The 16544-nt window shown below is 61.3% G+C and overlaps 1 protein-coding gene across 1 annotated transcript; it reads left to right on the top strand.

Annotated features, from left to right (window-relative positions):
- Positions 1-78: 78 nt before the first annotated feature.
- Positions 79-11375, top strand: GABRD (gamma-aminobutyric acid type A receptor subunit delta). Its single transcript, XM_023215320.2, has 9 exons — positions 79-266; positions 5696-5808; positions 6070-6137; positions 6222-6442; positions 8132-8214; positions 8729-8866; positions 9642-9797; positions 10166-10389; positions 10609-11375. Exons 1-9 carry the CDS (start codon positions 199-201, stop codon positions 10906-10908), a joined length of 1371 nt encoding a protein of 456 aa, XP_023071088.1. The 5' UTR covers positions 79-198; the 3' UTR covers positions 10909-11375.
- Positions 11376-16544: the final 5169 nt, after the last annotated feature.

Raw genomic sequence — 16544 nt, 5'->3', positions numbered from 1 at the left:
GGGAGGGGAGGGGAGGGGAGCGGCGGGCGGGGCCGGGCTGCGGGGAGCGGCGGGCTGGGGCGGGCTCGGGGCGGTCTCCGCGCTCCGTCCGCCCCCTCGCGCCCGCGCCGCGCTCGCTCAGCTCCCGCCCGCCTGTGCCGCCTGTGCGGCCGCCGCGAGCCAAGTTTGCGCGGACCCCGTCCCGAGCCCGCCGCGGCCATGGACGCGCCCGCCCTGCTGCTGGCCCCGCTCCTGCTCCTCTGCGCGCAGCTGCTCCGCGGCACCAGGTGAGCGGGCGGGGTCCGCGCGGCGCGCGGTCGGGGGCGGTGGGGGGCCGGCCTCGGCCCGAGAGAGCGGCTGGGAGAGCGGCCGGCGCGAGCCCCGGGCCCCGGACCCCAAGTCTGGGAGCCCCGCGTCCTCCCTCCCCGGGGTCTCGCCCCGCGGGCCCCTTGTTGGACTCGCCCCGACGCTGCCCTTGGGCTCGGGACGCGGCGACCCCCGCGCTGGCCGCCACCGCCCGGTGCTGTCCGCCGTCCTGGTGCTGAACCCGGGAGGGACAAGAGCGTCGTAGGCTACCGGGTTCCCCGGCTCCGTGGCGCGCGTGGAGGGTCCCCGGGTCCGCGGCACTCGCGGGTCCCTGCCCGGCCGGTGCCTTGAGGAAAGGAAAGACCCGAGAACTCGGTGCGGGGAGGCTGCTCCCTTTGCCGGGGGAGCCGTTCCCTGTTCCCCGAATGAGCTTCCCCAGCCGGCGGGTCTGGGACGGACGGAGGAGGCTGTGTCGCTGTGGAGGGTGGGCCCGGCCTCCAGGGTCTCCTTTTAGAGCCCGTTTCAAATGGCGTGGACAGAACTCCTGAGTGTGTGCAGGTGGACGGCGGCCAGGTACCCCGGCCACAGAAAAGAGATGGTGGATTTCTTAACTGTTTTGGGAGGGGCTCCCCAGAGAAGGAAGAGGCTTAGAAGGAGGTCCCCCAGGGCTGGAGCCCCCTCTGGCCTACAGTCCCTCCACCCCCTCCTCTCTGGGCGTCTGAAATGGGTTCCACAGCCACCCAGGCAACTTGGCCCCACCACTGGGCCTGGCTGCCTTCCCTAGGAGTCACGAGAGGACATTTAGGGGCGTCTTTGAAAATCACCTCAGTGCAAAGACTGCAGAAGAAACAGCAAGAAGCTGTCCCCCAGCACTCGGGATCTCAGAGACTGTGAAGATGTAGACATAGAGGTGGCTGACCGCAGTAGAGGTGGCAGCACCCAACACGGGGCGGCGTGTCAGAATTTTCCCGTTGGAGGTGTGGGGGACAGAGCCCAGAAGGCCTGGGTCCAGCAGCAGCCGTGGGCCCATCAGGAGACCTCAGGGTGGGCACTGCCTCTGGATCTAAGCAGCCCCTGTCCTGGGAAGAGCTTTGTTTTTCCATCAATCCCAGTGGGCCTTTCTCCCCTTGTCCTTACCCTCCTTCAAGGTGAGAGGAAGGACAAAGCCTCAGGCACAGTCGTAGATGCAGTGCTGGAGACATGTGGCCAGCTGCCAGCCCAGGCCCACAGCCACTTAGCCAAGAGGCTGAAATCTAGACGGCTCTGAAACCCCAAAGTTTTAGCCCAAGTTTGACACCAGAACTCAGTTGGCGGCAAGTCCCGTCCTGCAGGGACGCGAGACTCTTCTCATCTTTGTTAATCCTACCTCTGGACCTATTTATATACACTTCCTGCCGGGAAATTCTCCAGGCTGCCCCCAGCCCCAGCCTCTGTGTCCACCACTTCCCTTTTCTAGTATCTGAAGATCCTTCATCCTAGCCTGCATCTGGCTCCTGGACTGCTGGGGAAGGGGTTCTGTGGCTGTTTCCCCGGGCAGGAGAGCTGGAAGGCCACGGCCCAGCCAGGAGTGGGGGCCTCTGGGCCTGCGGTCACTCCCATCCCTGGAAGAGGGGTGCCGTTGGGGAGCACACCTTGCCTGGTGAGAGGTGCACTGCCTCGCTGAGTTCCCCTCTAGCTCTCTGGTTAAAAATAGTGACCACCTGGCTGCATGCTGCAGCCTGTCCTTTGAGGTCATTCTGTCCACACACATGTGCTGGGCTCAACCTCCTGCTCTTGGCGTCTAGGGGCAGGCCTGGAGGGTGGAAGCACCTGCCAGCTCAGCCCTAGGGGCCACCTTCAGACTTAGCGGGGTGCTGTCCACGAAGAGCCTCTCCTCCCATCCGCGTTTGTGCCCCTCTGCTCCAGAAACCAGGACAGTCACCCTCCCTTCCCTCAGTCTCGGGGTCCTTGTCCTGGAGCTGTATCAGATGTCAGTGGGACCCATTCTGGCCATTACCCCAGGTCTCCATCGCAGCAGCTCCTCATGGGAAAGGCTGGGTGGGATAGGAAAGGAGTGTGGCGGCCGTGGGTCGGCCCGAAGTGTGAAGACCCATGCACGCGGCAGGCACTGAGCTTGCCGACTGTGTGCCCGCGTGGGTGGCCCTCCCGGGCTGCCGGCACCTCCGTCTCCCTGGAGAAGCTGTGCTGCGGCTCCTACGGTGCCAGCTCGCGGTGCGCTGGTGGCGGTGCTCCTCTTTTGCCTTGGTAACTGCAATGCTGGGAGGCTTGTGCTGCTCTAAAAGCAGAGCTGTGGGGTATGTGGGCTGGGTGTGCGCCGTGGAGGAGCCTGGAGGGGGAGGATCCCAGCTACACCTACCTTCCCTGTCTGTCCCCAGGGCACAGACAAGTGACAGGGATGGGTTTGTTTTTCAGTGGGGCCAGGAGGGCAGGAGGCCAGGTGACCCAGGGAGAGCAACCCGAGGGGGAAGCTGCCATGTCTTCATGGCGCCCACTCTGCCCCCTGAGTTTGGAGTCCTAAATCCGAGTGTAGACTTGGAGCCTGGTGTATGGCCCTGAGCCTCTCTGTCCATCCACCCTAAGGAAACCCCAAGCTCAGGCCACCACTGGGCCCCAGGGCCACCAGGTAAGGCAGCAGCCCTCTCCCGAGATCTCCATGACGTAACAGAGTCAGGACGTCCCCACCTGTGTCGAACTCCCGTGGTGCAGGCTGTGTCCCCGCAGCCCCCGCTAGCTCTGCCTGCCCTGTACATCCTGACATGAGGAAGTGGGGGGCCCTCCAGACCCCAGAGTCTGGCATGAAGCACATGCCCCCGCACGTGGCCCTTCCCATCTGTTCACAGTGGGAAAAGGACCGGCCGCTCTCCTAGGTGAGAAATGGCGTGGGGCGGGGGGAGCCTGCTTCCTTCTCGCCCCCAGGAGATGACAAAGGTGCCTCCAGGTGAGCTTCGTGGCAGGGGCTGCTCCTGGTCTTGCCTTCATGCCCCCCACACGTGCCACCACCCTGAGATGGGCAAGAGACGTGGCCCCGGAAGGACGGTGTCTCCTATGGCCTCATTCCAGGCAGGCTAGATGGCAGCTGGGCTGGTCCAAAAATAAAGCCTCACTCAGATCCCTTTGCATCTGACCTTCTGGGTGACTTCCTTTTGCGTTTTTAATTGGCCAGGACTTAATTTGATTCCATCTTATCCTTTGTTACCAAAGTGCTTGCCCCTCCTTAGCCCTGTGACGGGCCACTCTGGGGGGCCAGTGGGTGCGGGATTGTGGGTCTGGATGTATAGCAGCCCTGGACGCTGCCTTCAGGTGTCTCCTCCTGCCAGAGTTGGGCCACCACGGTCGCCCAGGATAGATTGGGGGTGGCAAAATCTCGTTAGCTAAGGAACGTTTGGTTCAAAGTCAAAATCTTTGAAAGGTCAGTATGTAAAACAAGAAGAAAAGTGGTTCGGAAGGAAAGGGAGAGGGCCGGAGCCCCCACCTGCTGCTGCCTCCCAAACCCTGGTGGTCTTCGGGGGCCCCAGGACGCACCTGAGGATAAAGTGTGTGGAGCAGGGTCGAGGCTGGACGTAGGGAGAGGCAGGGAGAGTGTCTGCCTCCCTGCGTCCTTCCCAGTGTTTCTCCGCAACTGTGGGTTTAAGATTTGGAGCTGCCCCTGCAGCTCCCCGGCAGGACTTAGCCTGAGGCACCAGACCCACTTGCCTCTCCCTTGGGAAGCCAAGGGCTCAAGGGGGCTGGAGCTGGGGAGGCAGACAAGCAGAGTGGGCTGCAGGTGAGCTGTGTGGGGTGCTGGGAGGGGGCTGCACGGGGTGGGGCTGGTGGCCCAGCCTCAGCTTGACTGTGCCAGACAGGCAGCGTGGAGGGGTGCCTCGAGCCCAGGTCGCAGTCTCTGAGGGAGCAGGAGGCCAACGACTGTGGCCCCCACTGTGAGGAGGGGAGGGGCTGTCAGCTGGGTCCTGGGGAACCAGGCGTGGAGGAGGCCTGGGACTGTGCTCTTCTCTTGGTGGCCCGTGGAGTGGCCCAGCATACGGCACCCGCTCAAGGCTGTGTCTGAACTGGGGTCAAATCTGTCTCTAGGCTTGTTGAGGCGGAGGCTGCTGACTCAGGCCCTGACCCCTCATCTCTCTGGGAGGGCTTGGGCCAGGCTCAGGGGCCTGGTGACCTGGAGGCTATGTCTGAAGCCACTCCGCCACCCCCTTGGATAGAAATGATTCCAAGAATACAGGGAGGTTAATCGCAAGGCCCCACCCCTGGGACCAATCCCCACCCTGTGTGCAGGAGGACGGGTGTGACAATCACCAGGAATTGGACGGCTTGAAACAACGGACTCTTATTCTCTCGCAGCTCGGGAGGCTAGGAGCCTGAAATCAAGGTGTGGGTGAGGCTGGTTCCCCTGGAGGCTCTGAGGGAACCTCTGTTCCCGGCCTGTCTCCAGCTCCGGCGGTGGCTGGAAACCCTGGCCTCCCTTGGCCTGTGGATACCTCACCCCAATCTCTGCCTGCACGGTCACCAGCTTCTTCCCTCTTCTCTTCTAAGGACACCAGGCCTTGGGTTTAGGGCCCACCCAATCCAGTATGGCCTCATCTTAACTAATTACCTCTGCAAAGACCTTATTCCCAAATAAGCTCACATTCTGAGGCTCTGGGTGGATGTGCATTTTGCGGACACTGTTCAACCCAGTGCAGGTGAGCAGATGGGGGCCGGGGGTGCTGGGGTGCTCCGGGCTCTGGCAGCATGGTGTGTATAGGGAGGAGACGCCTCCCTCAAGCCTGAGTGCTCCCACGGCCCTGCTGGCTGCCCCGAGCTGGTCCGAGGTCGGGTTAAACCCCAGAAACACATGGCCATTTGGGGACCTGGGCCTCATCCTGGGCCTTCCTGGGAGGAGACAGAGAATAGGAGGCTGTGGATCTGGGTTTTGGGGCCCTGTCCTCTTCCTGTCCCTGCATCTTGCCTCCTCCTCACATTCCTCTTCTCCAAACCATCTGATGGGGGAAGCTTCGCCCTCAGAAGCCGACAGGTAGACCTCTTCGGTGAGGGACCCTGGGGTGGAGACCCCGAGGCCAGCCTCTGTGGGCTGGTTGAGGAGGGAGGCTGTTAGCTTGGGAGCTTGGCCCACACTGGGGGGCTCTGTCCGACCCAGGGCCACCTCCTTCAAAGCCAGGAGAGCAGAGTGGGCACTGAGGTCAGAGGAGGAAGCCAGGTCAGGGCCGGTGGAAGAGGCTGAGGACGTCCCGGGATTCCCTGTGTCCAGCCAGAGCCTCGGGGACTGGCCAGGCCCCTGCCTGCAAGGGCTCCCACAGTGGCCCCCCACACCCTGGCCCAGATGCCCAGAACAGTGCTGCATTCCCAGGAAGGGACCCAGGCTCAGTGGAATCAAATTAAGTCCTGGCCTGTCTGACCAATGGCCTTGCATCCCCAGAGCAATGAATGACATTGGCGACTACGTGGGCTCCAACCTGGAGATCTCCTGGCTCCCCAACCTGGATGGGCTGATAGCCGGCTATGCCCGCAACTTTCGGCCTGGCATCGGAGGTGAGGGGCGGCCCAGGTCCGGCAGGCAGGACCCCTGGGGCCCGGGCTAGGCCGTGGCTGTGTGGCCCACTGGGCTCTGGGCAGGGAAGCCTGGCTCTCCCCTGGGGGCTCCATCAGAGCCAGGCTCCCACAGAGACAGCCAGGTGCAGCGTCTCGGGCCATGATGGCTGACTGCGTGTGACTGGGACCCTGGCAGGATCCCACCCTGGCTCCCGCGCTGGGCTGGCCTCAGCCCTTCTTAGTCCTTCTCCTTCCTCTCAGGGCCTCCCGTGAATGTGGCCCTCGCTCTGGAGGTGGCCAGCATCGACCACATTTCAGAGGCCAACATGGTAGGTGCCACAAGCCTCTGCCCTGGGCTGCATGCCCCTGGGGGTGGAGCGAGGCTGACCCCGGCTCCTGTGCCGCCTCCACAGGAGTACACCATGACGGTGTTCCTGCACCAGAGCTGGCGGGACAGCAGGCTCTCCTACAACCACACCAATGAGACCCTGGGCCTGGACAGCCGCTTCGTGGACAAGCTCTGGCTGCCTGACACCTTCATCGTGAACGCCAAGTCAGCCTGGTTCCATGACGTGACAGTGGAGAACAAGCTCATCCGGCTGCAGCCCGACGGCGTGATCCTGTACAGCATCCGGTGAGCGGGCTGCCCGTCGGGGCCCTGGGGGAGAGCCTGCCTGGGCCCAGTGTCGGCGCCTGGACGCTCCAAGGCTTGGAAAAGCTCGAGCGGTTCCTGCTGCCGGGAGCTGGGGGGGCAGAAGCTGCGCAGTTATTTATATCCCCGCAGCTGCTGGGGAAACATCCACGCTCCAAGGTCGCCGACAGGAAGCTGGCAGATGTGGCTTTTTGGCCAACACAGTGCCTTTTGGTTTTTAAAATGGGGTGGAATAAAATTAACCTTTGTGAAGTGAACAATGCAGTGGCATTTGGCAGATTCGCCCTGTTGTGCAACCCCACCTCTGTCTGGTCCAAAACATTTCAGGACCCCAAAAGGAGACCCAGCCACTGAGTAGGTGCGCTCCACTCCGCCCTCCCTGGAGCCCCAGCAGCCACCCATTTGCTTTCTGTCTCTGTGGATCTGGCCAGAGACAGAAACATTTCACCGAAAGGGAATCACACGCTGTGTGTGGGACCGTTTATGACTCTGGCTTCACACTCAGCACCATGTCCTCAGGGCTCACCCCTGCTGCCTGGAGCCCGAGCTACTTCTCAGGCTGTGTTTGTTAGTTGCCCAGAATCCAGGTAAACCTGAAAACTGCTCAACTTCATAGACATTTGCAAGTCTTCATTTAGGACTATCAAGAACTGGATTTCATTCATTCTCTTCAAAACGCTTGACTATTTAACTAGGCTGGGGGCCTACGGGGCAGGGGACAGCCTGAGCACCCAGACCCTGGCCTGAGCGATGGCTGGGGAACACACAGGAATAGGCCCAGAGTTGCCATGCGCTTGATTTTCTAAGAGAGGTCAGATATTTGAATTCCTATGTAAAATATCCTGTTTTTTTGTTTGTTTATAAGACAGCGTCTCACTCTGTCACCCAAGCTGGAGTGCAGTGGTGCAATCTTGATTCACTACAGCCTCAACCCCCTGGGCTCATGTGATCCTCCCACCTCAGCCTCCCAAGTAGCTGAGACCACAGGTGCGCACCACCAAGCCCAGCTAATATTTTTTATTATTTTTGTAGAGGCAGAATCTCCCTGTGTTGCCCAGGCTGGTCTCAAACTCCCAGGCTGAAGTGATCCACTCACCTTAGCCTCCAAAAAGTGTTGGGATTACAAGCGTGAGCCACTGCACCCGGCTGCCTCCTGATTTTTTTTTTTGAGACAGAGTCTCACTCTGTCACCAGGCTGGAGTACAGTTGTGCAATCTCGGCTCACTGCAACCTCCACCTCCTGGGTTCAAGTGATTCTCCTGCCTCAGCCTCTCGAGTAGCTGGGACTACAGGCACCGCCATCACGCCCAGCTAATATTTCGTATTTTTAATAGAGACAGGTTTTCACCATGTTGGCCAGGGTGGTCTCGATCTCTTGACCTCGTGATCCACCCATCTTGGTCTCCCAAACTGCTGGGATCACAGGTGTGAGCCACTGCGCCCGGCCACATGCCTCTTGATTTTTTTAAGTGTTGCGAGCTAATTCCATTTTTGAGAGGCATGTGTCTGAAAACAGGCTTTCAAACGAACGTGCACACACACGTTCACAGTAGTGTTTTCACATTCACCAATGCAGGAAGCATTGTAGGGGCATCTCTACAGGGGAACTGCCAGGCTTCTGGGAGGGCTGGCCTCGCCCCCAAGGCCTCACCGCCATGCTTGTCTTGGCAGAATCACCTCCACTGTGGCCTGCGACATGGACCTGGCCAAATACCCCATGGACGAGCAGGAGTGCATGCTGGAGCTGGAGAGCTGTGAGTGGGCGCGCAAGGCGGGCAGGGGCTTCTCTCGAGGGCCACGCTGGCTTCTCCAGCAGTGCATGGGGGTTCAGACTGTCAGCCCAGGGCCTGGACAAGGCTGGCCCAGCGCAGGGTGCAGGAAAGCACCAAACCAGCTTCTGCATGAGCAAGAAGCCTGGACAGGAGAAGGGGCCGGAAGGCCTGCAGCAGTCTGGCCTGTGGGTCTGTGCACGCCTGAGGAGCGGGCCGTGGAGCCCAGACATGACACGGATTGGTATCGTGAAGCCAGTGCTGCAGCCTCTGTGTGTCACCTGACGATGGTGACCCCATCTGTGTCCCTTCCACCTGCCCAGAGGAGCCCGACGTGGTCCCAGAGCTGAAGGCCTCCTCGCTCCTGGCTGGGGTCCTGCTCGGTCCCCATGATGATGGTGTCAGCTCCCTGCCGGCTTCCTGTGTGGACAGAGTGCTCCTGCCGGGGCTCCCAGGGCAGGACCAGGCTCTGCCGCCCACCTGTGTGCTTTTCCTGCAGACGGTTACTCATCGGAGGACATTGTCTACTACTGGTCGGAGAGCCAGGAGCACATCCACGGTCTGGACAAGCTGCAGCTGGCACAGTTCACCATCACCAGCTACCGCTTCACCACGGAGCTGATGAACTTCAAGTCCGGTAGCGTGTGCCCGCCGCCCCTTCCGCGTGTGCCCGCCGCCCCTTCTGCACGTGCCCGCCTGTGGTTTTCATGCTTTTTTGCCAAGCCACGCGCAGGCCCCCCGGGCCCCTGGGGATGCAGCTGGGACGCTCCTGCCTTAGGAACTTGCTCACTGGCACCAGCTACGCCCACACCAGGGCCGCCAGGCCTGCCATCATGTGGACGTGGGTCAGCCCTTCCCATCTCACTCCTTGGTCCTTTCTCTTCCCAGCACTCCAGGTTTACGGGAAACCTGAGGGTGTGGGGAGCTCTCTTAGCCCCAGGTCTGCAGGGCTCAGGGGCCAAGCTTTCCTTGTCTACCTTGTCTCCCAGCCCTACTTTCCCACCCCTACACCCGCCGTACCCGGTCATCCAGAGCAGGTGAGCCCAGTACCGGCTCCTTCCAGAGCCTGGCTGTGCCCGCAGGAGTGTTAGGAGAGAAAGGAGTGAGCCCTCCCTATTGGCCGCGAGGGTCCCTCAGGGCCAGTCCAGCAAACGTGAGGCCAGCAGCAACCTCGGCCTCTCTCCTCCTCCTCTGGGTTACACTGCTCAGGACCAGCCTGTCCTGTGGCCACACCTAGGGCCGGAGACCCCCAGACATTTCAGGCCATGTGGTTGGTGGGGAGGGCAGGGGTCTAAGTCTCTCTTCTGAGCCCTGCTGTGGGCCCCGTAGCTGCCAAGCCCTGCCGCCCCTGAGTCCCACGTGTGGGCTGGGCTGGGCAGGGACGGGGGCGCTGACGGTGGCTGTCCCGGCAGCCGGCCAGTTCCCGCGGCTCAGCCTGCACTTTCACCTGCGGAGGAACCGCGGCGTGTACATCATCCAGTCCTACATGCCCTCCGTCCTGCTGGTCGCCATGTCCTGGGTCTCCTTCTGGATTAGCCAGGCGGCAGTGCCCGCCAGGGTGTCTCTAGGTACGGGGTCTCGCCGATGCTCCTAGGGGGCTGGAAGGTCCGTTCTGGGGAGCAGGTGGCGGTGCCCGCCAGGGTGTCTCTAGGTACGGGGCCTCGCCAATGCTCTGCGGGGGCTGGAAGGTCCGTCCTGGGGAGCAGGACTTCTCACCCCTCAGCTGGGGGCCCAGCACTGGCCTCCGGACCATGCCAGCTGTCCTGGGGCAATGGCCGACCGGGCCAGGCCGGGTCAGGGGAGCAGGACCTGCTCCCTGGGGTGGGCATGGGGGTGGGGGGCAGCGGACCCTCATCCGTGGGTCACAGGCACCAAGGCGGGGGGTGGGACGGCATGAGAGCAGGGCTACAGTGATGGTACCGCCTGTGCCCGGCAGGCATCACCACGGTGCTGACGATGACCACGCTCATGGTCAGTGCCCGCTCCTCCCTGCCACGGGCCTCGGCCATCAAGGCACTGGATGTCTACTTCTGGATCTGCTATGTCTTCGTGTTCGCCGCCCTGGTGGAGTACGCCTTCGCGCACTTCAACGCCGACTACAGGAAGAAGCAGAAGGCCAAGGCCAAGGCCAAGGTCAAGGTCTCCAGGCCGAGGGCAGAGGTGAGGGCCTGGGACTGAACCAGGGACAGCACTGCTGGGGGCCCCCACGAAGACCCCTCAGCTGCTCCAGCCCACTGTGGGTCCCAGCTGTGCTCCCTGAGCGTGGGGGGCTGGAGCTGCTGGTCCAGGCGGGGCCCTGCATGGGAGCACCTGTGGTCCAGGGCCCTGGGAGCTGCACCCCAGCGCTCAGCCCTGTCTCCCCCACCGGCCCCCGTGCAGATGGACGTGAGGAACGCCATTGTCCTCTTCTCCCTCTCTGCTGCTGGCGTCACGCAGGAACTGGCCATCTCCCGCCGGCAGCGCCGCGTGCCAGGGAACCTGATGGGCTCCTACAGGTCGGTGGGGGTGGAGACGGGGGAGATGAAGAAGGAGGGGGCAGCCCGCTCGGGAGGCCAGGGGGGCATCCGCGCCCGGCTCAGGCCCATCGACGCAGACACCATTGACATTTACGCCCGCGCTGTGTTCCCTGCGGCGTTCGCGGCCGTCAATGTCATCTACTGGGCCGCGTACGCCATGTGAGCGCAGGAACTCAGGCCACCCTCGCTTGTTCTGGCGCCCGGCAGTGGCTGCCCAGAAACTTCCTGGGAGAAAGAGCCCTTGGTCCACCTTCCCTCTCTGCGTGTTTCAAAGTGGGATGACAGTCGGCCACAGAAAACGAGAGGAAGCCTCGGCCTCCCTGAGCTCTGACCTCACCCGAAAGGCCAGCCTGGGGCTCTCCAGTAGGAAGCGCGGGACCCGCACAGATGAAGGAGCAGAGGGTCTGACCGAGAGACTGAGCCGGGCTGGGGTCTGGGCCCTTGAGGGAGCCGCGGAATTTTAGGCTCAGAAAGTGATCGTGGTTTCTAGGTCTCTGCTCTGTGGGATGGGGATCGGAGCGTGGGAGGAGGTGGCAGCGGACATCCATCTGGTGAACAGTGAAGGCCTTCGTGAAGTCTCTCTGGCCCCAGCATGAAATAAAGCCTTGGCCTGGGGGCCGCTTCATTCTCTCTCGCTGTGCCGCGCTTCATCCTGGGGTGCCTAGAGCCCACTCTAGCTGCCCGGAACACCCTTCTCCAGCCGCAGGCTTCCCGGGCGGTGTTTGGGTGGAGCTGATTGTGGAAGCCCAGAGAACACTCAGGGTTGAACACACGCCTTGCCCGGGGAAACAGTGGGTTGAAGTCCCGGGAAGGAGGTTGTGTTTGTCAGCAGGGCAGGCTTCGAGGGAAGGGCTTCAGGAAGTGAGGAACCAGTTTTTGTGATGCTGGCTTCAGGCACTGGATCTCTTCATCTATGTCCCTGTGCTGTGATGAGGCCATTTTCTCCAGGGGCATGAGGCAGGAGCCTGCACCACAGTGTCGGGGGGTGAGCTCAGGGTTGCTGGTCCCAAAGCTGGGAGCTTTTGAGGTGCCTTCCTGAAATCCTGGGGCTCAACACCAGACTTGGGGACAGAGACTCAGGGACACAGGGGCTCAGAGGCTGGATCCCGGATGAGCCATGTCTGGGGTACTGAGGGAGGGCCGAGATGCAGAGGCCTAGAGGGGGCTAGAGGAGCTGCCACCCCATTGGTCCCTGAGGCCTTTGGTCTAGTGGGTGTCCAGGGCTAGGTGCCACCATGGTCCCTTCTTGGATGTGAGAATAGACATTCGGAGGCCACCGAGGCCCCACAAACACCACAGCCCTTTCCCACCTGCTGCCACTGCCATGGACATGGGGTGAGCACACTGCAGCCCAAGGAGCCCCCGGCCATCAGAGCAGCTGACAGGCAGCTCTTAATGAGGGGTCCAGGTTTTCCAGGGCACCGGGTCATTACTTGTGGAAGAATCTGAAGGGAGCAGTTGGAACAACTGCTGGGGCTCTGCCATCCGCTGCAGGACCCAGGCGTCCGGGGCTCTGCCATCTGCTGTGGGACCCAGGTGTCTGGGGCTCTGCCATCTGCTGTGGGACCCAGGCGTCCAGAGCCATCACATGGCAGCTCACAAGGTGGCAAAGTTGGCCAGGTCAGTGCCCTGTGGAATCAGGGTGGCAGCTAGGCCTGGGTGGCCCCCATCTCCATACCACTGGGGACCCGGGGGTGACTGTGTGAGTCACCTGTCCTTAGCAAGGCCTGCAGCAGCCCTGGCAGGCTGAGCAAGCAGCAAGATCAAGTCACCAATGGGGCCCAGGCATTGCACCCGGGGACCGACACAGGCCGAGCTGCTTCCCTCAGGGCCACGCTGTGCCCCAGAGCAGATGAGGGCATTGCCCACCACTGCCCAGACCATCCCCCATGCACCACCTCTGTCACCTGCTGGACGGTCCCCCCCACGCCACTTCCTAATGACCACTCCTCATTTCCAGGCTGCCCTTTAGCGCCCGTGTTCTGCAGGACAAGGCTGTGAGGCTTGGCAGCATCGTTCTGCGGGTGGGACAGGCTGGGGATGGAGGGGATGGGACAGACCAGGCTCTGGTGTGGCCACAAGCGGCACACAGAACAGAAGCGAGCTTTGGGGCAAGCAGAGAGCAGGTGGCCGGGCAGCAGCAGAACTGGATCTGGGTCAGCTGGGGCTCCGGGCCACCTCCTGACACCAGGGTGAGGCGGCTGAGCCTGCCAGCTCCCTGTCCAAGGACGGAGATATCCCTGCAGGGCCGGCTCTCACCGTCCTGCCTCCTGCCCTCTGCTCCCTGGGCCTCCCTGCAGGGTTACCGCTCCCTTCTCCCTGGAGCCCACGTTGCTCTGGGGATAGAAGCCCAGGCCGTAGATGGCACACACTATAGCTATGGGATGGGCCCCAGGCTGCCCACCACCACTGCCCACCCCAGGCTCCCAGGCTCCCGCCTCAAGGGCGGGCCTTCCACCCAGGGCAGCCAGGGAGCCTTTGGGGGAAGGGTGGGTTGGTTCAAGATTCTGGGAACTATTTGGGGGCATCCCGTGGACCTGGAGGCTGTTGAGCCACCCCCCACACCCCTCTCTGCTGCGAGGACCCTGGCCCCCATCTCTGCCTTGTCCTCCTTGCGGCCGCAGGCTGCCCTCTTTCCCGGGCTTGTACCCACCAGGAGCTATTTAAAGCCAGCCTTTGCAACTGCCTCGGGCACCCACGCAGCCAGGCCCGCCTGGGCAGCAGCCGTGCCTGATTCTGCAACCAGCAATCACTCCCCCCAGCAGGCTGCTGTTTCTGCCCACATATTTACAGGGCCAGGAAGGACGGGAGGGCGCATGCTTTCAAACGCGACTTCTATTCCGGTAGTGAGGGCAGGAGCAGATGAAGGCGGGGGCGGGTCAGAGTTTGCATCTGAGAGGAACCTGTTTGGGGAGGGGATGCCAGTGATGCCTGTGACAGGGAGCACCTGGGGCAGAGGCTGGTGGGCAGAGAGGCTGCCAGGCTCCATACACCCCGTCTCAGCAGGGACAAGTCTTTGGGGGCTGGTGGCTTCCTGGTCTCCGTGGAAGCTGGACTGTGTACCATGAGCAGTGACTCCTGAGTGCCCCTGAGAGCTGGGCCCGCTCTTCCCCGAGGCTGGAGGCCTCAGGTGGAGTGAATGGGGACAGGACATCGGGGACAGCGTCCAGCTTCTCTGTCCCGTGGCAGGCATGGGACAGGCATCGGCTGTTACCCTGCCCCTCCCCTCCTGCGAGGCAGGCGGGTGCACAGGCCAAGTGGAGCTTACACCTAGGGGCGTCCTCCTGTGGGTTCCCCTACAAACAGAGACTGAGACAAGGACTTGGGTGCTGGAAGTTTATTTGGGTCTGGGGGTATCTGCTGCCTAAACAAAGTACCACAAACCAGGTACCTTAAAATGACAGAAATCTGTTCTTTCCTGGAGACGAACGTCCAAAATCAAGATGCTGCAGGGCTGGTTCCCTCTGGAGGCTCTAGGGAGGACCCCCCCCGGCCTCCCTCCTGCTTCTGGAGTTGCTGGGAACCTCTGGCCCTCCTGGGCTGGCAGGTGCACTGCCCCAGCCTCTGCCTCCGTCTCGAGTCATTTTGCTGTCTCTGTTTCTCCTCTTCTTCTCAGGGACCTGCCGTCGGATTTAGGGTCCACCCTACTTTAGTATGGCCTTGTCTTAACTGCATCTGCAAAGACTCTAATTTGAAACAAGGTCAACATTCTGAGGTCCTGAGTGACTTTGGGAGCCATTCGGCTCCGTAGAGAGGGTGATCCACAGAGGCAGGAGCGAGAGCAGGGAGTGGGGAGGGATGAGGAAGGAGGAAAAACAGGAATGCACTTTACAACCTGGGACAGCCAGGTCCCAGCCCCACTGGCGACCCTCTGCCCAGAGCCAAGGGGAATGTGCCTTCATATTGTCCTTTTAAGTTTTTTTTTAATTTTAAACAAAATGTTTAGTATAGACAGGGTCTCACTATGTTGCCCAGGCTGGTCTCGAACTCGTGGGGCTCAAGTGATCCTCCTGCCTCAGCCGCTGAAAGCACTGGGGTTACAGACATGAGCCACCCTGTGCAGCCTGAATTGTCCTTTTGAAGAATGAGCAGCTGGGCATTTATCCACCAACCCCCACCCAGCTCACATTCCCCAGGTCTGCCCTGCACGCAAGCTGGATGAGCGCCCTGCAATGTTATGGAGGGCGCTAGAGGTGGCACTGACTGCAAGTGCGTTTTGTTTGTTTGTTTTTGAGATGGAGTCTTGCTCTGTCCCCCAGGCTGGAGTGCAGTGGTGCAATCTCAGCTCACTGCAACCTCCGCCTCCTGGGTTCACGTGATTCTCCTGCCTCAGCCTCCCAAGTAGCTGGGACTACAGGTGCACGCCACCACACCCAGCTAATTTTTGTATTTTTAGTAGAGACAGGGTTTCACCATTTTGGCCAGGATGGTTTCGATCTCTTGACCTCATCATCTGCCCACCTTGGTCTCCCAAAGTGCTGGGATTCTAGGCATGAGCCACCGTGCCTGGCCATGTGTGAGTTTTGTTTGTTTGTTTGTTTTTTGAAGCAGAGACTTGCTCTGTCACGCAGGCTGGAGTGCAGTGGTGAGATCTCAGCTTACTGCAACCTCTGCCTCCCAGGTTCAAGTGATTCCCCTGCCTCAGCCTCCCAAGTAGCTGGGATTACAGGCACGCGCCACCACGCCCTGCTAATTTTTTGTATTTTAGTAGAGACGGGGTTTCACCATGTTGGCCAAAAAGGTCTCAATCTCCTGACCTCATGATCTGCCCACCTCGGCTTCCCAAAGTGTTGGGATTATAGGTGTGAGCCACTGCGCCCGGCCATGAGTGAGTTTTATCTGCCCCCACAGCTGCTGCTTAAACCAAATGCAGCCCGAAGGGTGCAACCCAGGCCCCAGAGCAGCTGGGAGCCCCAGCACTGCTTGCATCTGTTCCGGCGGATGCCATGTTAAGCTTGTCTGCGGCTGATTCTTCAGGGTGGTGGCAGCCAAAGCAACAGAGACAGCTGTGGAAGTTGCGGGGGGGCTGGTGATGAGCCAGTCTGCAGGCACCCCCACGGCAGGAGGGCCCTCCTCCTCCTCCACCCTGGTGTGCACTCCTGCTGGCAGAGGTTACATCTGATGCTGTGACCCAGACCCCATCTGAGGAGTGAGCCTCAGTCACCGGCTTGTCAGGTGGGTGTCACTCATCGCCCACTCTGTGCCCCAGCATGGAAGCCACAGAGGTGATTCCTCTGAGCTCCAGGCATTGTCCTCCCTGGCCCTACAAGTGCTCCCTCATGCTAATCCAGTGGGATAACCCCTGCCTGTGCCCACAGCCCACCAGCCGGGGGACTACAGAGGCAGCCTGACTTCCAAGCTGCTGTCCTTGCCGGGGTTGAAGGTGGTTTCAGGGGCTCTGGCTTTGCCTTCTCTGCCATGGTGGCCCTCACTCCACAGGTCAGGGAAACAGTGAGAGGATCCTGGCAGCTGCTCAGGGCCACCAACCTGCTGTAGACCTGCAGACCGGGGTGCCACCACGGGATGGGTCCATAAACCCACTGGATGGCCATGGGCCAGGACCCCATTGGTCACTTGACATCCCCAGGCCCCCATGCTGACCAGGGGCTACTGTGACATGTTGGGTCTCCGGATGGCATCAGACCCAAGATCCCAAAGCCCTTCCCGTTGCAGGTGTCCTTTCTCCAGGACAGAGCTACTCTGAAGACGCAGCCACAATGGCTTCAGGGGAGTCTTCATCACACCTGCATGTGGTTCATCACATCTGTTTGCTGTCAACCACAACTGCACACGGTCCAT

This window comes from Piliocolobus tephrosceles, chromosome 1 (genome assembly GCF_002776525.5).
Source record: "Piliocolobus tephrosceles isolate RC106 chromosome 1, ASM277652v3, whole genome shotgun sequence".
NCBI classification, from domain to species: Eukaryota; Metazoa; Chordata; class Mammalia; order Primates; family Cercopithecidae; genus Piliocolobus; species Piliocolobus tephrosceles.
The sequence above is the reverse complement of the archived record's forward strand: the minus strand, read 5'-3'. Positions and strand labels throughout refer to the sequence as shown.

Coding starts and splice junctions, on each gene's coding strand:
- GABRD (XM_023215320.2), top strand. CDS start 199: ATGGACGCGCCCGCCCTGCTGCTGGCCCCGCTCCTGCTCCTCTGCGCG. Junction 8,867..9,641: donor GCTGATGAACTTCAAGTCCG/GTAGCGTGTGCC, acceptor CTGTCCCGGCAG/CCGGCCAGTTCCCGCGGCTC. Junction 9,798..10,165: donor GCCCGCCAGGGTGTCTCTAG/GTACGGGGTCTC, acceptor TGTGCCCGGCAG/GCATCACCACGGTGCTGACG.